Source organism: Schistocerca cancellata, chromosome 1 (assembly GCF_023864275.1).
Source record: "Schistocerca cancellata isolate TAMUIC-IGC-003103 chromosome 1, iqSchCanc2.1, whole genome shotgun sequence".
In the NCBI taxonomy this organism is placed as follows: domain Eukaryota; kingdom Metazoa; phylum Arthropoda; class Insecta; order Orthoptera; family Acrididae; genus Schistocerca; species Schistocerca cancellata.
This window is the reverse complement of record NC_064626.1, coordinates 75,869,206-75,892,361: the sequence shown is the minus strand read 5'-3', so window position 1 is coordinate 75,892,361 and position 23,156 is coordinate 75,869,206. Positions and strand designations below refer to the sequence as shown.

Sequence of the window (23,156 nt, the reverse complement as noted above, 5' to 3'; positions counted from 1 at the left end):
ACATGCGTCAAGTGTCCGCAAAATTCATTCCAAAAGTGTTGTCAAGTGGCCAGAGTCAGTACCAACTTAAATTGTGCCAAGAACTGGTTAACTGGACTAAATATTACCCAGGTTTGTTAAACAGTGTAATTATAGGTGACGAATCATGGGTATATGGATATGATCCTGAAACCAAAGTGCAGTCTTCACAATGGAAGACTCCAGGTTCACCACGACTGAAAAAAGCATGGCAAAGTCGGTCAAAGGTGAAGACAATGTTGGTGATTTTTTTCGATTCTACCAGTATTGTGCATCATGAACTTACCCCTGGAGGACAGACAATTAACCGGGAATACTACATATGTGTCCTTGAGCGTTTGTGTCAAAAGGTGCAGAAGAAAAGGCCCACATTGTGGAAAGACAGGAGTTGGGTACTACACCATGACAATACTCCGGCTCATCGTGCCTTCTCCATCGTTAAATTTTTGACCAAATTCAAACTTCCTGTGTTTCCATAACCGCCATATTCCCCTGATTTAGCCCCTGTGGGGCGATTTGACTCAATTGAAGACATGCAGGCAAATACGGAGAGCGTCGTTAACACACTTCAGGAAAAAAATTTCCAACGATGTTTCCAAAAGTGCTGTTGGAGTCAGTGTGTTCAGTCAGAAAGGGCTATTTTGAAGGAGATGCATCACAGTAGCACGTAAGTACCACTATTGTACAATTACAAGCCCATTCTTAAAACTTCCCAATCACACCTCGTATTTTTGTAGGGGATGGAGAGCTGCTGACGCCTTCTTGTACACTGTAGTTACATGCTTAATCCATTTTAGATTTTCATCTATTACAAGTCCTAGACTCTTTGCTGAAGGAGATAAGTTGATATTTATCCCATTTAAGGTTAAAGGTAATAAGGTAGTAGAGATTCCTGATATTTCGGACTAATATACCTAGAATGTCCAACCAGTACTGCTTGAGTTTTGCATGGGTTGAGCTTTAACCCTATATCCCTCACCCATTTTGATAGTGAAGACAAGTCGGAATGAAGATTCTCAATAGCTCTCCTCAGATTTATTGGTTTTGCACTTATTGTTAGATACAACTGGAGGCCATTAAAAATTAAAATAAAATTAAAATTCTCTTGTCAAAAATATGAGGGAATATACAGCATTATCTTCTTCATGTTTACACACACATCAAAAAATGTTTTGCGTCATCTTGATTCCAAGAGTTCCGGAACCTGTACAGAAAATTTGAATAGGGATCAACATAAACATCAGTTCCGCCCTTTTTATTGCTCATGAAAACCACACATTGCATGTTGTACCACCATACAGCGGGACCTTCAGAGGCGGTGGTTCAGATTGTTGTACACACTGGTACCTCTAATACCTAGTAGCATGTCCTCTTGCATTGATGCATGCCTGTATTCGTTGTGGAATACTATCCACTAGTTCATCAAGTCAGTGTGGTCCAGATTGTCTCACTCCTCAATGGCGATTCGGCGTAGATCCCTCAGAGTGGTTGCTGGGTCACATCATCCATAAACAGCCGTTTTCAGTCTATCCCAGGCATGTTCAATAGGGTTCATGTCTGGAGAACATGCTGGCCACTCTAGTTGAGCGACGTTGTTATCCTGAAGGAAGTCATTCACAAGATGTGCACGATGGGGGCGTGAATTGTCATCTATGAAGATGAATGCCTCGCCAGTATGCTGCCGTTATGGTTGCACTATCAGTTGAAGGATGGCATTCACATATTGTACAGTCGTTACGGCTCCTTCCATGACCACTAGCAGCATATGTCGGCCCCACATAATGCCATCCCAAAACAGCAGGGAACCTCCACCTTGCAGCACTCACTGGACAGTGTGTCTATGGCATTCAGTCTGACTGGGTTGCCTCCAAACACATCTCTGATGATTGCCTGGTTGAAGGCATATGCAACACTCATCAATGAAGAGAATGTGATGCCAATCCTGAGCGGTCCTTTCAACATGTTGTTGGGCCCATCTGTACCACACTGCATGGTGTTGTGGTTGCAAAGATGGACCTCGCTATGGACATTGGGAGTGAAGTTTCACATCATGCAGTCTATTGCACACAGTTTGAATTGTAACATGAGATCCTGTGTCTGCACGAAAAGCATTATTCAATATGGTTGCATTGCTGTCAGGGTTCCTCCGGCCCATAATCCATGGGTAGCGGTCATCCACTGCAGTAGTAGCCCTTGGGCGGCCTGAGCGAGGCATGTCATCGATAGTTCCTGTCTCTCTGTATCTCCTCCATGTCCGAACAACATAGCTTTGGTTCACTCTGAGATGCCTGGACACATCCCTTGTTGAGAGCCCTTCCTGGCACAAAGTAACAATGCGGATGTAATCGAACCACAGTATTGACCATCTAGGCATGGTTGAACTACAGACAACATGAGCCGTGTACCTCTTTCCTGGTGGAATGACTGGAACTGATCGGCTGTCAGACCTCCTCCGTCCTGTAGGCGTTGCTCATGCATGGTTGTTTACATCTTTGGGCGGGTTTAGTGACACCTCTGAACAGTCAAAGGGACTGTGTCTGTGATACAACATCCACAGTCAACGTCTACTTGCAGGATTTCTGGGAACCGGGGTGATGCAAAGCTTTTTTGATGTGTGTACATTACGAATTTCTGTTAAAAGCTAAATAACAGGTTTGAGAAATAACAATACTGTAAGCAGTATCAATGGTTAACTATGTGACAACCAAGTGAGAAACACTGGGATAGTTTTTTGATGAGCTAGATTAAATTTACCCTCTAACTATACAAATTCGGGTTTTTAGTAGCCATCCTGAATTATTTCTTATTTCCCAGTCATTTCAATAAGTGAACAAGTGCTCAGTTTCCAATCACCTCACTGCTAAGTAATCATTGAATCTAGCAAGAAAATAATTTATCTGCACAGCAGATATGCGGGTAACAGAAATTGTTAATAGGTGATTTGTAAGAAGAAAGAATACTTTTGACAGAAACATTGAAGTGTAGGCTTATAATGTTCATGAAAGAGACGAGATCAATAAATACCTCCAACTGATGTATCCATGATGATAATCTGTAATGGAACATAAAGAAATGAAGAAAGAAGCAAGTGAGGCATAAAGATTAAATATACTGTTAATGAGAGATAACTGTTATTATGTAAAATGTTCTCTAGTGAAACGCAGAAATGAAAAACTAAGTGATATTGAAGTAGAAGCTGAAATAAAGTTTCTAGAAAACCAGTAGCTGGAAAAAAATAACCAGTTTTAAATAACTAAATTCCAAATATTTTTAAACCTTCCGATGCACTTTATTTGTCCAAAAAGTAACTGACATTCACCCTAAAAAAATTAAATCTACTACATGTATTGATTGTAATATCTGCTCCATTTTCAGCGAGAGTGCTTTCGCATGCTTTGTTCTTGCATTTTTGAAGGAATGCTGATAGGCTTACTGTGGGTAACACTCACCTATGCAATTATGTTTGATTTTTATTAAAATTTTTTGTAATTCTGCATGATGTTTGTTGTGGCATTTCTGAGTACAAAATAATGATTACCTTTGAAGTGACTCGTGCTGGGCATGGTGCAGAACTTACACCCAGGTAAATACCAAACAATTGGTTTATTAATAACAACATTATTCACTCTTCTCTGTCCTGGAACATTAATGAACCAGAACACAAAATAGGTGAGCAGTCAATGTAACTGTGTCAGTTTAAAACTTCCAGTAGATTAAGTGAAGGCTACTCAGTTCACATAGTATGTCTAGTTCAGTGACTACCTCATGAAGCCTTTGGTTAAGGGCAACAAGATGAGGCAACAGTCTCTGAGCACAATCACAGTAACTAGCTGAGATACCAAAGTCCAGGAGGCTGAGTGTCAAGAGGCCAACTATGAGCTTAGAAAGGATGAAGACTGCTGGCAGCTACAGTAGCACTCTTCAGTTTGCAGGCTGGCTTCAACTTCTGAATTCAGACCACTCAATTGCATAAGTACTGGCTGGCAGATGAATTGCTTATGGACTATTTGTGGTCATGTGTTGTGGTGGAAGCAAATAGATCTGTAGTAGCCTTCTAGCAGTGATGCCGCTACTGCCTGCCTACAAGATGAGTACCCTGAGTCACAGTGGTGGCATCCTGAATTGTCTTCAGTAACATGCCTGGTGCTGTTGTTGTTGTATGGACACTTATTGTTTAGAATCTTGTAGTCATCACCTGTACACTCTCGTGTATAGGTAACCAGTGGTGCTGTACAGTCATATTGATGGGCTATACACCCAAGCATAGCATCCCCTTTTCCCCTCCCTTCTGTAGATGAGACATGGTGATCTATTTCAGTGTCTCAGATGTCACCATAACTTATGCCAATGTTGGGAGGAAGTGACAAACCCAGTTGGACTGTTATCAACATCCATGGGAAAGGGGAGATCAGCTGCTGCAGACACTTTAGCTGGGAGACTGATGTCTGTGAGTCCCAAGGCTGCTGTTTCCTGAGGGTATTACAGCCAGTGTCAGTGGTTGTCAATCCCAGATGCTGGGCATACAGTATCTGGAACATGAGAATGCACTTATTGAGGTGCTTGAGGCAACTTGTTTGATCTGTCAGTTGGACTTTGACCATAGCCCTGTTGAGGAGGCAGATGATGAGAGTGGGCACTCTAGAGAATGCCATTGTCCATATATTGTCCTGAAAGGAATAACAAGCTTAAGCCAACAGAAAATGGTGTTGCTGGGTATCACTTGAGATTCTGTGAGCAGTGAAATGCTGTTGTAGGTCAGTGACGTAATCAGCCATGGTTCTGCCTTCTTGTTGAATGCCGGGAACACTAGTGGTGACATCGTGAAGCCCTACACCATGGTGTCAATGTAAGATGGTAAAATAGAAACCTCCAGTGATGTGGTAGTGGGTGCAATTTTCTCCAACATCAGTTCCTGTGCCCGTTGCATATTTTGCAAAAGCAATAGTACTTATGTAGTGACATCTGTGTTGGCTGTGGACATAATGAAATGGAAATTTGAATTGAATGTACCACGTATGTGGGGAAAACAAATAAAAGCACGGTCTGCGTGGGGTGGAGTACAAAAGTTCAGCCTAAATTCACGCAAAAACCTTATCGCCAATTGAAGCGGCCTGTACTGGATTAGTTGTGGAAGGAGTTTACAACCAGATAGACAACAAACAATAGATTTATTAATAACAACATTAATTCTCTCTTCTCCATCGTGGAGCATTAATGAACAAGAACACAAAACAGTTTAGTAGTCAATGTAACTGTCTCAGTTTAACACTTCTAGTAACATAACTGAAGACTAAACAGTTTGCCTAGAGCTGATGAAGTCTATGTCTTAAGGACTGCAAGGTGAGACAGTAGTCTCTGAGCACAACGACAGTAGCAAGCCAAGACACCAAAGTCTGGGAGGCCAAGCCTCAAGAGGCCATGTCTCAGTGAAGCAGGGACGAAGACTGCTGGCAGCTCCAAGTAGCTCCAGTACCACTCCCCGGTTTGCAGGCTGGCTTCAACTGCTGGATACTGACCATGTGATTGCTTAAGTACTGGTTGGCCGATGGCTTGGCCACGGAATGTTTGTGCCCCCGCTCCCCCCTTGTGGTGGAAACAAATAGGTCAGTGGTATCTGTGCCTCCTGGGAGCAATGCCACTGCTGCCTGTCGGTGAGGTGACCACCCTGAGTAGCAGTGAATTATTGTCGGTAACATGCCTGGTGGTGGTGGTGGTGTTGTCGTATGGATACACATTATTTGGGCTCTTGTTACCATGACCCCTGTGCTCTTTTGTGTGTAGACAACCTGTGGTGCTACACTATTATTGTGGTGGGTTAAATGCTCAAACATGGCAACCTTTTTCCTGTAAATCGCAGACTTGATCATAAGTGCTTGATGTGACCACATTCCATACATTCAGAAAAGCTTATAATATCCCATATCTGGGAGTATGTGGTTATTTGCCTCTACCTCTAGAAACATAGCTCAGGTCCATCAAGATGGTGTTTATTCTTAGCTTAAACAAAGACCTGTTTGTTTAGAATGGCATGTACACCAAATCATTGCTGAGATTCATAAGTTTCTAGATGGTTAGTTATATGATCAGTGTCTACTTTGTTACAGCTGGTGAAGCATTTCTGTGATGAAGATATTAATGTTCCATGTATTTAAAAAAAAATTTGCTGTAAGAGTGTTTTCAGCTATAATGTTGTATTATCATTCACTTAATTATTTTATTTTTGTCCATGGAGTGTTGAAATCTTTTTATTGTGAAGTTGAAAGAGAAAGTTTTTCTGCAGGTGCTTTTGAAAACTGTAAATTTTACAGTTTTCAATATAATGTTTATATGTGCTTCTAGTTCATCCTCTGGCTCCCACCGACAGCCTGGGCCTCATGCAGTTGAGGTGGACAGTAGTGTCTTCCTAGACTTACCACTGGAACCAGCAACTGAAGCCACTGTCCACAGTATAGCTCAACAACAGCTGCTGCCTGTAGGTCGTGTTAGGTGTGGCATGTGGGCATCATTTGCACTTGCCACAGTTTTTGTGGCAGGAGCAAAATTCTATTTTGATCATGAGGTACAGTATTTTGCAACATAATCTGTGCTGAATTATATACTATTATAATAGAGGGAAACATTCCATGTGGGAAAAATATATCTAAAAACAAAGATGATGTAACTTACCAAACGAAAGCGTTGGCATGTTGATAGACACACAAACAAACACAAACACACACACAAAATTCAAGCTTTCGCAACCTACGGTTGCTTCGTCAGGAAAGAGGGTAGGAGAGGGAAAGACGAAAGGATGTGGGTTTTAAGGGAGAGGGTAAGGAGTCATTCCAATCCTGGGAGCGGAAAGACTTATCTTAGGGGGGAAAAAGGACAGGTATACACTCGCACACACACACATATCCATCCGCACATATACAGACACAAGCAGACATTTGTAAAGGCAAAGTGGCCCAAACTCTTTGCCTTTACAAATGTCTGCTTGTGTCTGTATATGTGCGGATGGATATGTGTGTGTGTGCGCGCGAGTGTATACCTGTCCTTTTTCCCCCTAAGGTAAGTCTTTCTGCTCCCGGGATTGGAATGACTCCTTATCCTCTCCCTTAAAACCCACATCCTTTCGTCTTTCCCTCTCCTACCCTCTTTCATGACGAAGCAACCGTAGATTGCGAAAGCTTGAATTTTGTGTGTGTGTTTGTGTTTGTTCGTGTGTCTGTCAACATGCCAACGCTTTCGTTTGGTAAGTTACATCATCTTTGTTTTTAGATGAATTATATACTAAGTCATATTATGTACATATTATTCTATTTTTCTACATTAGTGTTAAGACAGGCTTAATGATCTGTGCCAGATGATAAATAATAATTCAGAAGATAAATGAAAAGCTGTGTGTTGCGAAAATCTTGTTTTAGGATTATAAATGGGCTTATTGCAAAAAATGGAAGCAACAGACAAAAAATGAGGATAGGTAAATCATTCTTATCTAGATGTGTATGGGTGAATCAGATAGTCTCTAGCTTTGTAATCTTTGTTTTTCTTTTCAGCATTAGTATCTAAGAGTGTCTGTCAGGCAAAACGAGGAATATTTTGAAGGAAAGATGGAGGGTAGTTGCATATTTGGGAGAGGATTGGGGAGGCTTAGGATGTGTGGAACAAGTAGTCAGTAGGGAAGTACTGGGAGTCAAGAAATTGTATTTGTATGATTCTCAGGGGCAATGGCATAACTGTGGATTATTATTAGTGGTAACAAAACTGGATGGGCAGAAGACAGAGCATATGCAAGTGAAGAAATAAATATTACTGATCTTATAAAAGTTCAACTTTTCAGATTCCATAACTCCCTTCCCCTCAACAATGTAGCCATAAATAACAACACTTTCCAAGCACAGGCCTTTCTAAATCATATCCGTCCCTACTACAAAGACTGTTTATTCTGCAACAGAAGTTACCTGGACCCTGTCTTTAGATTGAGCTTCTGCTGCTTCAAGATCCAAACAATTTTCTCAGCACCATCTGGAAAACCTATCAAAACTACTTATATTTTACTCCTTCCTATGAGAACGACTACCCGCCAGATCATTTATCATTCCCATGTAACATCACTTCTCCTTTATTTGACTATACACCACAAACCTTCCGTTATCAACTTCTTGTAATTGTCAGACTCTGCCTTCTTCATCTAATCCATTCCTGCATCCATAGAACCTTCTTTCAAACCACTCCCTCGACACTCAACACTGTCAACAATGTTTTCTATAAACCATGTGCCAACAGAAATCTAAGTCCCTTCATAAGGCCTTGCCTTGAGCCCAAGACCCAGGCTTGACCATACTAGACTTGACAAGGGCTCCTATTCTTTAATGTTTTCTTAAGAAGTAGCATTCTTTTGTCACCTGCCTTACTAACCAAGCCCACCCAAAGAACTTATTGAATTTTGTCTTGTTCCGTCCTCTCTCAAGTTGTGAGGCCTCCCCACCAGAAATTCCAAATTTCCAAGTTGTCTTCACCTTCTTGCCCCAAACGAGGTATTTGACAACACCACTTACGAACTTTGCCATTAAGTTCACTTCCCAGGATCATGAAGACTCCTCAAAACATTAAACCTATCCCAAAACCTATGTACTTAATCCATCTACCAGTTATCATCCACAGTTGTACTTAACACCTGTATAGAGTGTATCATAATTAATAGTGTGAGCGCATACAGTTGAATATATATGATATTTGAAGCAAAAAAGTCTCAGTAAACACAGGTCACAAGTGAAACCCTTTTGAGATAATTGTGACGTCATTGTTACCAGCCACTACTGACTTTATTCTGTTTAGAAGTCACCTGAGTTGAGGAAAGGTAACAATACTGTACAACATTAAGAAAAATGTGCTGGTGTTTTGAATAAACACAATAGTTACATCATAGTTAAAGGAAGTGTTCAAAGTGTCGTCCCTGTACCCAGATGCAGGCCTGCACCAGTCCATGCAATGAGTTTCGAATCCTTTCAAACATACCTGGATCATATCAAAATTCTTTACAAGCATTGACAAGTTTCTGCTCCAATTCTTCAATAGTATTAACCTTTAAGGTGGCTCCAAACACAAAAATCGATGGGGTTCAGATAAGCTGATCTTGGAGACCATGGTACATATCCTCTTTGCCCAATCAGTCTTCGTCAATATTGTCTCATCATAGCAGCAAAATGTGCCAGTGCTCCATCATGCGTATACCACATCCTCTGGAGATGCTGTAGAAGGCAACATCCTCAAGCAGTCCTGCAAGATGATGATGCACAAACCAAGGATTAGAGTTTGTTTGGTAACATGTATAGCCCAATAAAATGATCACCTGGCACCCCTAACCACACATTCAGTGGGAAATGTTACTGATATGGGGACATACACAGCATGTGGGTTGAAGACTATATGACCCCAAACATGAGAATTGTGATAATTAAACACATACATCTCAAGTGAACCCTACTTTGTCTGTAAATAAAATGTAACTGTCAAGCATAGGGTTGCCTACAGCTTGTTGTTGCATCCACTGGCGGAACATTTTTGTCAAGATTTCTGGAGAGTGTTCGACTGTTTCCAGCACTATATTTTCAAGCACAGGTATAATTCGTGCAGGCATACCCACTCCCACAGCATGTGCCTATCTCCCACTTTCTTGGAAGTATTGATGCACCCGTGTAAAAGTGCTACTCTCTGGGTGTCTTCGGGTAGGGTATGGTTCTTGGAACAAGCATGCAGCCTCCTGTGCATTGCCGTTAGCACTACTATACGTGAAATGCATATCTGCATACTCCTCATTACTGTAATATTCCATGTCACCCCAAATACTTATACAACTCAACTTACGCTCCACAAACAACTGACATGAATGGCACTCTGCATGTGTGCTTCAGTGTCATATCCATTCTGTTTACAACTCCAGGTTTCGAAAATGTAATCAAGGACTACACTATGGACTGGCATGCTTTTTTTTTTTTTTTTTACACAGAATCACTTTTACACAGAATCACATCAGTAGTGGCTGGTAACCACAAATTCGTGATTGTCTCGCAGGTGGTTCATTTACAGACCTGTGTTTACTGTGACCTTTTTGCTTCTACTATCATGTATTTTCAACTGTATGTGTTTACACCATTAATTATGATGCACTCTGTATATTGCTGACATTAAAAAATGAGAGTTATCTATATATGCTGACGACAGGCAAAGACAGCCAGTACCCTCCCTAAATATTTCATAAATGGCTTTCCCACACCATTTCTTTCCATGACCCTCGACAAACCGAAAGCTGCTGCTAATGAGCCACTGACCAAAATTCCTCTTATTACCCAATACCACACATGCCTAGAAAAATCCAACCACTTCCTTCGCCAGGAAATGATATTTAGATACTTTTCTTATTTTTTAACTAGTTTCATTCAGAGAACAACATCAGGTGACAAAATTCATCAACAGTCTTGCTACTAACTCCAAAAGAATGTCATGACTCAAGGAGTTTAATCATCTTACACAGTGTTAAAGGCTAATATGGTGATTAGCAACTGTTTTTTTCATAATATAATTCAAAACATGAACACTTTGAGGACCAGCCACAAAGAAAAATTATGGGCAGGAAGACCAGCCATTTATGCATTTACTTAAATTTTACCTTTCACATTTGTATTTGACATGTCTTAAAAGGTAAGACTTGCTATAAAAGACCAAGCTTCAAGGTTAATTTTTCATATTTATAGTTTGACTCGTACACAGAAGATTACAGCAACCAGCCACTTTTTACAGTGCTAATTATTCACTTAAACAGCAATGTTACCGGTTTCGAACTGACAGGTTCATCTTCAGATGGCTAGTTCATGTTTTACATTAGATTTTGCCTTTTGGTTCCCCACCTGACGAAATTTCCTTGGGGTGGTGATGCTGATGAAGAATCCGTGCCATAATGTTCCAGTGCAGGTTGCTTATAAGCTTGCAGGAGCAGAAACTGTGTAAAGAATTTTTTTGTGTATATATATGCACATAATGTAAAGCACCACTGTGATGTGAAGACTTGTCTTGACATACTGATTTGTTTAAATTTTTTTTTGCATGAAACATTTTTCTCACAAACTCGACAGTATAAAACAATTCCGTCATATGTAAATGTTCCATGATGGTCAGCTATCCATGAAACGACATTTATTTTTTTCAGGCAGCATGGTACACAATACGTTACACATTACACATCGTAAACACGTTCAACTGTGTACAAGTAAATAGAAAGCTAAACTGAAACAATGCATGTGTGACTAAATGCTTGCATAGTTTAATTTCATTGTTGTCGACACATACAGCATGTCAACAGGGAGGATTAACCAGCAATGTGATTGCAGGAGCATTGACTATGTTTTCCTGTTCCTGTTCCTCTTCTGTAATGATTTCGCTAGGTAGTGGCTTCTTGATTAGTGATTGCATGCAGTTCTGGGTCATGGTCGATCTGTGTGACGTCAAAACTAGATGGAGCTAGAGACTGCATGTCTAAATTTTTAAAATATTGTAAACATAGAGTGAAAAAATGCACCATCACTAGTTTTTAGTTAAAATTTGCAAAACCTGTGAAAAGGAGCCAAATATGCAAATGCATGTGCAACATGCAAATGCACACGAGGTGGAACCCAAAATTTTTGGGATTGTTGCTGCCATCTGGAAAGTAGGAGTAGTAGATCTTTGCATCGCCAGGTGGCGAGAGCTGCATATCTGATGAGTTAGTGTTCAGACTGGCACTCAGCTGGGAGGACAGGTTGTGTATCCGCAGTGGTTTCCGTAATACTCTGTGTTTGGTGTGTGGCGATTTTATGATGGATCTGCGAACAAAATAGTGTGTGTGTATCAAATTCTGTGTGAATCTCGGGAAAAGTGCTACGGAGACCCTTGCAATGATTCAGCAAGTGTTTGAGGGACAGAGCATGAGCCGTACGCATGTGTTTGAGTGGCATGCTTGGTTCAGGGCCGGCCATACAGATGTCGAAGATGAGGCTCACTCTGGAAGGCCCATTAGGCGCACAACACCAGACATTGTCACCAAAATTCAAAAGTTGGTTCGTGCGGATCAATGTCGAACCATTCAAGATCTTGTGGATTAACTGGGTATTGGTTATGGGACATGTCAACAAATGTTGACTTATGAATTGGGCATGCATTGTGTCGCCACAGAATTTGTGCCAAGGATCTTGACTGCCGATCAGAAGGCACAGTGTGTTGAAGTGTGCACGGACCTTCGTCAGACTGCATCTGATGATCCAACGTTCTTGTCACGGGTTATCAATGGCGACTAGAGCTTGATTTACAGTTATGACCCAGAGACAAAGCAACAATCGTCCCAGTGGAAGAAACCCGGGCTCTCCAAGACCAAAAAGCGAGACAGGTGAAGAGCAAAATGAAGAGCATGATCATTGTTTTCTTTGATACCAAGGGAATTGTGCACAAAGAATTTGCCCCACCCAACCAAACAGTGAATTCCGCATACTACTGTGACATTTTGCGATGGCTCCATGAAAATGTGTGGCAACGACGGCCCGAACTTTGGCATCGAGGAAACTGGCTGCTGCATCACGACAATGCGCCCTGTCACACGTCCTTGCTCACCAGGACCTTTTTGGCAAAAAACAAAATGGTGGTTGTACCCCACCCACCGTACTCACTAGATTTGGCACCTTGCGACTTCGTACTGTTGCCAAAACTGAAACTCAAGTTGAAAGGCCGTCAGTTTGACACTCTAGAGAGGATTCAAGAAGCATCGCTGGTGGTGATAAACACCCTCAAAGAACAGGACATCCAGAAAATGTTTGACCAATGGCAGAAGCACTGGGACCAGTGTGTATGTGTGGTTGGGAAGTACTTCGAGGGTGATGGTGACAGTTAGTGCAAAGGTAAGGTTTTCAACAGATGGCAGCACCAGTCTCGAAAATTTTGGATAACACCTCGTAAATCTGGTCTCTACTTACGATGTTTCAGTATCCTATGATATATATAGCCTGCACTGCAACCTTCGGAGAACTGTCAGTTAATTACAGCCACCGGATATTAATACTAATAATCCATAGTTTCACCATTGCTGCTGAGGGCCTTTTCTGGTCCCACCCTCCCACTCCAAAATATTTATTTAACTCTTCCTTGTCCCTACTCATCACTCCCTCCCCTTCCCACCGCTCCACTCTTACCCTCCTCTATCCATCCACTCTCTTAGTCTTCTGTCCTGACAACCACTTAGCAGTTGGTACATTTTGTGACTGCCTGTGTGTGTGTGTGTGTGTGTGTGTGTGTGTGTGGGGAGGGGGGGGGGGGCATTCAAATGTTGGCATGTCAAGGCAGGATAATGAAAGATTAAAACATAGCTTGTCAGTATCTGATCTTAGTGTGTGCTTGTCCACAATCTGCATTCCACCTAAAGCTGAATAGTTGCTGATCCTCATTATACAAATGAATTGTCAGATGTTTCATAGCTACTGAACATTTGTTGAATGTAGACTAGCAGAGATCCTCTTGTTTCTTTTTCCTGTTCCCTTTCTGTCCTTTTGTTTCTCTTCCTTGGTCTTCTCCTTTTTTACTACTTTCCAAATGAAAGAAACTTGTTTTATCTTTTTTTAATATTTCTTTTTGCTAGCATTTTTTAACACAATATGTAGAGAAGCTAAGTCTATTACATTACAGTTCCAGTTTATGAGTGACAAGATTCACTATTAAGAACCCAGCCGTATTTCCCTCTTGCTAATCAATAATATTTTGTCCAGAAGATCAACAATTGAAATGGCTTGAATATCACACTGGTATTGTATACAGGAAGAGTGATGTTTAAATTCCTATACAGTCATCCTGCTGCAGCTTTTTGCAGTTTCTCTAAATATATTGCACAAATGCTGGAATGGGTCCTTAAGAAAGACTGTACTCAGTTTCCATCCCACTTTTGTCCAAGTGAAGTAATGTTCCATGTTTCATGACTTTAATACCATATGAAGTTTTCCTCAGCGTTTCTATCCCAGGATCACAGAAAAAAATCTCTGAAACCTACTGATAACTAAAATGGAACCAAGTTATAAGAGATCTACAATGCAGTGACAGATTAGGTTTGCAGTTCAGTGCAGTAGAGATCAGAACTGGAAAAAGAAACACTCAGCCATAATACTTTTGTTCTGAAGACGTCACATGAGAGAATTCTTCTGGCAGTCATCCAGGTAGTCTTAAGGAAGCTAGATGTGCTTGAAAAGATCATTGATGAAAGCCTGATTTAAGAGGATGACTGAGTAAACTGAGAAGTTTTCTTTTTTAAAATATCCGTACATGATTTCCATTATTGTGTTCTGTATAGTGGTATTTACTCTACCACTCCTCAGTAAACTGCAGGGTTGCATATAATTTGCAAGAATAACGATGTTAAAATGAAGAAACTTGTTTTATAGAAGGACACCACAGCAGTCCATGACTCAGAGATTATGGCTGTGCATACATTACTGGATTTAACATACAGTGTGTTTCACGATTCATGTTACGCACTTGTAGAGGTTGTAGAGGGGTCTTAGTAGATCAAGGTTTACATAGGAACCCATGCTCAGAAACATCATCCAGTGATGCTACAAAGCATCAGAGTTGTAGGTGCCAGCACCTGTAAATGTATGTGTATATGGAGTAATTTCATGACAATATTACAAACTTTCTAGGATGATGGAGAAGGAGGTAAGGGTTCCTGTACTGAAAGAGAATGAACCAAAAGTTAGAAGCAAAAACTGTGTTAATACTTCTGATAGTGAAATACGTGTAGTGGTACTATTGTTGCTAAGCTTGTAGCACAGGCAACTTTTCAGAGGGAGAAATGGCCAATAAACATGGGCCCTAAAATGCATACCTGAGGAGCTATGAGCACTTGTTCATCCCTAGTGTGAAATATGTCTCCTCTATTGAAGAAGTGTTTATAGCTCTAAGGTATGCAGTCTGGAGCCCATGGTTTCTAGACATTTTTTCTTGTTTATATCCATGCTACCACTTCTGAAAGTTGCCTGCCCTGCAATCTTAGCACTAACAGTACCAGTACATGTATTCCACTGTCAAAGGTATCAGAACAGTTTTCACTTCTAATTTTCTATTCGTTTCTGGTACAGGGACCCTTAACTCATATTGATACATTTATCCTTCTCCATCGTCCTAGAAAGCTTGTAACATCATCACAGAATCACCCCGTGTGTACATACACTTACAGCCACTGACATCAGTAACTTTGATGCTCTGTACTGTCGTTGGATAACGTTTCCGGACATCGGTTCCCATGTTAAACTTGATCTACGAAGCCCCTCTGCAACCTCTAGAAGTGTGTAACATGAATTGTGGAGCATCCTGTATTAAGAAACTGAAATATGCAAGACTGACAAAGGATTGTGTGTGCCAAAAGAAGAGAACTGTACCAGATGTGAAGTTTATAGTAGAAACTGAACATTTGTAGACAGGCAACTCTTTGAAAATGGTTCAAGTAAGGTCTGCAAAGTGTTTGATTTGCAAAAGAATTGTTTTCACGGCTGCTGGTCACACAGTTATGTTTGTCGCTTTCTCCAATCCCAGACAAGCCATCACTCAGCGTGGGATGCTCATTCTTGGCTCTACAACTGTCTGTAATTAATCTCTTTCTTGCCACTCCACCACATTTGAAGTGTATGCTGAACTTAAGGTTCTGAATGGAAAAAGGTATTAATCCCATCAAAATTCATCACCAGCTAATGAAAACACCTGGATGAGTAAATGTCCATAAGTGATGTAGGAAGTTCATGTCTGGTTGCACTGAAATTCATGACAATGAAAGAAGTAAGGAGACCATCATATTCTGAGAAAATTTTGAAGGTTGAACTAATCATGAGTCAAAATTTTGGGATTTCATTTGATGATCTCTTGCATTTTGGTTTCTGACTTTGACTGGAAAGGTGGAACATGAGAAGGAGTGTGCAGATGATGCCACAAAGGACTGTGCATTGGCTCTTCTGATGAATTTATTTAGGGTTTTGCAGGTGAAAACAACATATATAGGAATTCAGTTGTTTTAGGTCACAAAACTTTGGTATTTTAGTTCATACCACTGACTGTATTGCAGTGTCGTTGGTATTGTGTTGGTATTCCCCTGCCCCCAGGCCTCAAAAATTCAGACAAACACTGTCTGCAGCGAAAGTTGTGAAAACTGTATTTCGGAGTAAAAGACTGCAATAGTTGACATTGGATATTGTAAGACACTTAGGCAATTCAGACAGTTTATATAGAAATGGAGAAGAAGGATATGAAGCAAGAGTGTATGTCTTCTCCATGACAAAGCTTGCTCCATATCACCTGTCAAATTGTCACTCACCTGGAAGAGTTTGGTTAGGTCATCAACTACCTGCAGTAGTATATTCCAGACATAGAAACTAATGACTACCATTTGTTTAATAAATTGGAAGAACATTTAGTGAAAAGATGCTTGAGGAGCAGTGACAGAGTGAGAGCTGAGGTCCAACTGTTGACATTGTTATGAGCTGGTAAAACATGAACATATGAAAACTGCACTAGCATTTACAAAACTGCATTGACCAAAATGACAGTTATGTGGAAAAACAGAGGAATTTTCAAACTTTATGAAAGGAGAAAATATAAAAATGCAGTAAATGAAGCAGCCAAAAAGGAATACAAACGTCTCAAACATGAGATCGACAGGAAGTGCAAAATGGCCAAGCAGGGCTGGTAGAGGACAAATGTAAGGATGTAGAGGCTTATCTCACCAGGCGTAAGATAGATACTGCCTACAGGAAAATTAAAGAGACCTTTGGAGAAAAGAGAACCACTTGTATGAATATCAAGAGCTCAGATGGAAACCCAGTTCTAAGCAAAGAAGGGAAAGCAGAAAGGTGGAAGGAGTATATAGAGGGTCTATACAAGGGCGATATACTTGAGGACAATATTATGGAAATGGAAGAGGATGTAGATGAAGATGAAATGGGAGATATGATACTGCGTGAAGAGTTTGGCAGAGCACTGAGAGACCTGAATCGAAACAAGACCCCGGGAGTAGACAACATTCCATTAGAACTACTGACAGCCTTGGGAGAGCCAGTCCTGACAAAACTCTACCATCTGGTGAGCAAGATATATGAGACATGCGAAATTCCCTCAGACTATAATAATTCCAATCCCAAAGAAACAGGATTTGGCAGATGTGGAAATTACTGAACAATCAGTTTAATAAGTCACAGCTGCAAAATACTAACGCGAATTCTTTACAGACAAATGGAAAAACTAGTAGAAGCCGAACTCGGGGAAGATCAGTTTGGATTCCGTAGAAATTTTGGAACACGTGAGGCAATACTGACCCTACGACTTATCTTGGAAGAGAGATTAAGGAAAGGCAAACCTACGTTTCTAGCATTTGTAGACTTAGGGAAAGCTTTTGACAATGTTGACTGGAATATTCTGTTTCAAATTCTGAAGGTGGCAGGTGTAAAATACAGGGAGTGAAAGGCTATTTACAATTTGTAGAGAAACCAGATGGCAGTTATAACAGTCGAGGGACACGAAAGGGAAGCAGTGGTTGGGAAGGGTGAGAGACCGGGTTGTAGCCTCTCCCCAATGTTATTCAATCTGTATACTGAGCAAACAGTGAAGGAAACAAAAGAAAAATTCGGAGTAGGTATTAAAATCCATGGAGAAGAAATAAAAACTTTGTGGTGTAGTTCTGTCAGAGACAGCAAAGGACTTGGAAGAGCAGTTGAATGGAATGGATAGTGTCTTGAAAGGAGGATATAAGATGAACATCAACAAAAGCAAAACGAGGATAAAGGAATGTAGTCGAATTAAGTCGGGTGATGCTGAGGGAATTAGATTAGGAAATGAGACACTGAAAGTAGTAAAGGAGTTTTGCTATTTGGGGAGCAAAATAACTGATGATGGTCGAAGTAGGGAGGATATAAAATGTGGACTGGCAATGGCAAGGAAAGCGTTTCTGAAGAAGAGAAATTTGTTAACATCGAGTATAGACTGAAGTATCAGGAAGTTGTTTCTGAAAGTATTTCTATGGAGTGTAGCCATGTATGGAAGTGAAACGTGGACGATAAATAGTTTAGACAAGAAGAGAATAGAAGCTTTCAAAATGTGGTGCTACAGAAGAATGCAGAAGATTAGATGGGTAGATCACATAACTAATGAGGAGGTATTGAATAGAATTGGAGAGAAGAGAAATTTGTGGCACAACTTGACTAGGAGAAGGAAGGTGGGGCATATTCTGAGGCATCAAGGGATCACCAATTTAGTATTGGAGGGCAGCGTGGAGGGTAAAAATTGTAGAGGGAGATCAAGAGATGAATACACTAAACAGATTCAGACGGATGTACCGTAGGTTGCAGTAGTTACTGCGAGATGAAGAAGCTTGCACAGGATAGAGTAACATGGAGAGCTGCATCAAACCAGTCTCAGGACTGAAGACCACAACAACAACAACAACAACAACATGATGATCTTAAGTTTTCATTTCAGTTTTTACGTAATGATACATCTAGCCTAGCCCAGATCACTCTTTTCTCCCTATATTGCTTCTATGATTTATTGATTTTTTGTTTATTCATCCAGTTTTATCATACAACATGAACTGTACAATTGGTATTGGTCAGGTCAAAGAAAAGTTGCAATAATACATAGTATTTGCAATTAGTAGGCAAATTAAAATTTGCTACGTGTTATTATAATTTAATTAAGTTTTTTTTGTTATATATTCAGAAATTATTTTGCAGAATATAAACAGTGCTTTATTGGAAATGCCTTTAGTTTAATTTTAAATATTTGATACACAGCAATTTTTATTCTATCAGGTATCTTATTATGTAATATTACACTGATGTTAATTATGCTCCTCTGATAGTCTGTTGTTCTGTGATGTTTTTGATATATATTTGATTCCCCTCTGGTTCAGTAGTTGTGTTCATTTTTGTTCTGTAGTAGTTTGCTTGTTTTCAAGAGGTAGTCTGTAGCGAATAAGGTAAATGAATAAACTTGGAACATTCAGAACATCAAGCTCAGTAAAATAAGACTACAGGGTGCTATCGTTTTAAGCCCATAAGTTATTTGTAGAGCTCTTTTTTTTGATTTCTAAAAACCTTTATGCTATAAGTTAAGTGCCCTCGGAAAATGATCCCATATAGAAGCAGTGAGAGTGGAATTACACAGAATATGCCTGCAGTACTGTTGTTTTGTTTGTTGTTGACTTCAATATTCTTAAACCATAGCATATGGTTGAGAGCTTTCTAGACAAGTTATTTATGTGTGTGTGAGTATTATTTCAGTTAACATATGCTGCTCTAAGCATTACAAGAAATTTTACTTGATGGTATTACAAATCAGCTTCATCAAGTCAAGAGAAACTCTTAAGCCCGGTCCACATGCAACGATCTGTCTGCGCAGACATCGGCGCAGATGTCTGTACATGCAAAAGATCGCTGCAAATGTGGGGTGTTCACACGACACAAACCCCACTCTACTACTCGCCCGCCATCTGTCGGTGTAGAAAAGAAATATCAGTGGCAAGCGACTACGCTCCCCGTAAACATCAAAAATTTAATTTAGTTATTTTGAAATACAGAAATGGAGGAAGTTCTGTTGTGGTCTGTGTTCGCAACTTGTGTTGCAAAAAACATTCAGACCAACTGCAGGAAACAGAGATAGCGGTCAGAATGGTGTAGACAGTGGCTGCTAAAGCGAAAGCAGTTTTCTCACGAACATTTCCTGTGAGAGTTGCAGGGTGAACCTGTTTTGTTTTACATTACCTCGTGTTCCATTTCCTGGCACATTGACACTCCAATTTCATCTTCAATTGTACTCCTGCTTGGTCTTGGCATTTCTTGATCACTAAGAAAGCCAAGCAGATCAAAATACCATAACGTTGGCTGGTATACTTGATCTACTCTTACACCAGATCTTCTAGATTTCTGAACTTTGGATAACTCTTTTCGGTAAATAGTTCGCTGACAGACTTAATTTACTTGACTTGCCTTCATGAACTCATCCTTCAGGACAGCGTAAATAGTTTCACATGTGTTGGGTATTATTTTAGTCAACGCTTGTTTCAATATTGCAGTTGAAAATTCCAAATCCTTGTAGCTCCTTCCTGTTGCTAGGAATCTTAATGTTACCGCCAGCCGTTCATGAGGAGAAATTGCCATTGTCATACAAGTATTTTCTCATAATATGAGGGGTTACAAGCTTTAAGAGATAATTATAAGTTTTGACATCCATCCGCAAATAATTTTGCCAGTTCGCAACGAATTTTTTATTTTTTATTACCGTTTCTCTGTTTGCCGAGGCGTCAACTGCACGCAATTTTTCAATTAGAGCATTGTATGCTGCTGTCTTTTTGTCTCGGTCACTATATTCTTTACTTTTAATCTTCCACAAACACGGGTGGTTTCTATACATTTCAATGAATTCACTTACAAACTCTTGAGAACACGGACGAGTATCAACCATTTTAATGCCCTGTGTGCACAAATACAAACACTAGACTGATCAAAAAGCTGTTTCACGCCAGATTTGCGGCGATCTCCTGTCCACACGCTCCAACTTGTCTGCGCAGATGTGGTTTGAACTCACAGATTTGAGAGGTTTCGCTCAAACCTCCAACTCCAACTTCCAGGTTTGCACACACCTCAGGTTGGTGCAAATCTTCTGTCCACACGCAGTGATCTGTCTGCGCAGACGTGATGTGCGCAGACAGATCGTTGCATGTGGACGGGCCTTTACTTGTGAAGAAAATTGCAATCAGTTGATTATGTGTCTCACAATTGTTTTATGTATCCTTAATAATTTAATCAAATGAAGAAGGAATACGATTTATATTCATAAGATATAACCATGACTAAAAGCTAAGTAAAGGAAATTCTCAAAACTGAACTTTCTTCCTCTGGCAATGAATTGGAAGCAGCAGTAGATACCCACTTTCAAATTGCTTTTCAGCAACTTGTGTTTTATCCTTCCTTTTTTCCAGTTTCATTTTTCTCTTGAAGGAGGGCTTCAGAGAGACAGAAAAGGAAAAACCTCTAAATGGCTGAGTTCTGAAAAACTTTTCTTGCAATGTGTGTGTGTGTGTGTGTGTGTGTGTGTGTGTGTGTGTGTGTGTGATACTTTAAAGTGATATTTTGCATTCTTTTTATGCTGTAGAAAAAAAGTATTAAGATCATTAACTCCCACCTAAAATTCCATAATTCAGATGCAGTGAAATTTCAGTTTGTTACAGAATCTCTGGAAGGGTCTGATTCCATAACAGAAGGTGAATCAAAATCAGAAGATTCTGATTCTGATTCAGACTCTGCATTCACAGGATCCTTTTACAGATTCCTCAACAAAGTGGAGCTGCACTGCATCATTTATTTAATAAAAACCAAGAATTTTGTGTAGTTTTAAAATTTAAGAAACAGTTTTGTCTAAATTAAGACCCACAAAGCCTGCAGAGTAAATTTTGCCACATCCTCATCTCCGTTGTGTATGTGAAATCATTTTTTCCCTTGTTTATTGCAGGGAGTACATGGTACTGGGCTGGAGGTGTTGGTGTTCTGTTCGTTGTTGGTTGTGTTCCTGCTCGCAGGTTGTACTGTGTCATTGTGTCGATCAAGAGTGACCCGGGAATTACTTTCAGCTGCAGTAGCATCAAGTGCTGTTCATGTCCAATCTGCCCAAGCTGTAGCAACTTCTTCATCAGCAACACCTGTCCACCAGACTCGTGAACGTCCTGTTGAAACAACGAGTGTGACAGTTCAGCAAGAAGTGGCTGAAAGGCAAGTGGTTGCCTTACCTTCGTCAAATACAGCTCAAGTTCCCGAACCACCTCCTCCACCCTACCATGTCGCAGTTCTGCTACCGGTTCAGCAGAGACCACATCCACCTGGTGATGAGTCGCCTCCACCCTCATATGAGAAGGCTGTAAGCTAAAAATGAACCTGTGAACTTCTAAATCAGAAGCTTGAGTCATTCCTCTTCGTGCAATGAGTCATCATAGTACTGATATCGTGATATAGTTTACTTTGAGAGAATGCTTTGATTTTCTCATCTATAGACTTCCATGAAATGAGAGAATCTCTTGTTGGCTAAAATAATGTGGCTGGAAATATTCTGAATTTTCTACCTGTTTGACAAATATTTTTATGCATCGTCAAGAGAAATAATTTGCATCAACACAGGAAGAAGTTTTGCGAATTGTTTGTGTCTTGTGCAGTAAAACTGATAGCTAAGATTGTATTTGATAAGCTAACTGTCTGTTGACTCATTTTGTACCTCATTCTCAGTGTAGATTTGCATATTTGAGAGTACCAGTATACAGAATGACTATAATGGAAAGATGGGAACTATCACTCTGACGAGTTCCCTCATGCTTTTCATTTAAATGATTGTTATTGCACAAGTATTATTTACTTATTCCAGTCTCTCATGTCCATGACAGAAGTTTCCTGTGTTCAGACACTAGCCTTTCTTTCAAATTTTCACTTGTCAGTGTATACATTCTTGTGCATGACTTGACTATTCTTATGCATTTAAAAACATCATGTGTATTACAAATATTAAGCTTGATTCTGTTCTGTGAACAGTTACATATATATTATTATTTACAGTTAAGTGGCAAAACATAAAAATAAAACAAAAGAAAATGAGTTGTAATGCCAAAGAAATGGGCGCATTTCCTCTATTTTATAATTAGCACCAAGTAATTTGTGAAAAACTTAAGGCTATTTCATTTTGATTGTTGATAGCATGCAAGAATGTTTGAATATGCAAATTAAAATACTCTAAATTTGTGTATAGCTGTTGTGGGAAAATTTGTGAAATGGAATTATTTACCTGAAATGAAAGAAGAGAGATTTTTTGTGGTTAAGTGCAATTTATTTTTTTGGCAAGAACAGAAATAGTTAATATTATCTTTTTTTCATTTAATAGTATTAAGATGTGCAGTATATGTCACTTGTGTATTATATTTGCCCTTGATGAACACACAAATGTTTTAGGCCTTGTTGTACATACACACAATGAATATATATGTTGATTTTTAAAAATTGGCTAAGATACTCAAACAATCACAAAAACTACGCACAATTTTGTACAATTACATGGTAATAGTACTTACA

General features: G+C 39.9%; 1 protein-coding gene across 1 annotated transcript in view; it reads left to right on the top strand.

Annotated features, from left to right (window-relative positions):
* Window positions 1–22,952, top strand: part of LOC126165422 (uncharacterized) — a 34,909-nt gene extending 11,957 nt beyond the window's left edge. Inside the window, exons 3-4 of the mRNA XM_049920317.1 lie at window positions 6,358–6,577; window positions 21,559–22,952. Of these exons, the coding sequence (XP_049776274.1) occupies window positions 6,358–6,577; window positions 21,559–21,969 (631 nt within the window). The 3' untranslated portion in view covers window positions 21,970–22,952. The remainder of the gene's footprint in view (window positions 1–6,357; window positions 6,578–21,558) is intronic.
* Window positions 22,953–23,156: the final 204 nt, after the last annotated feature.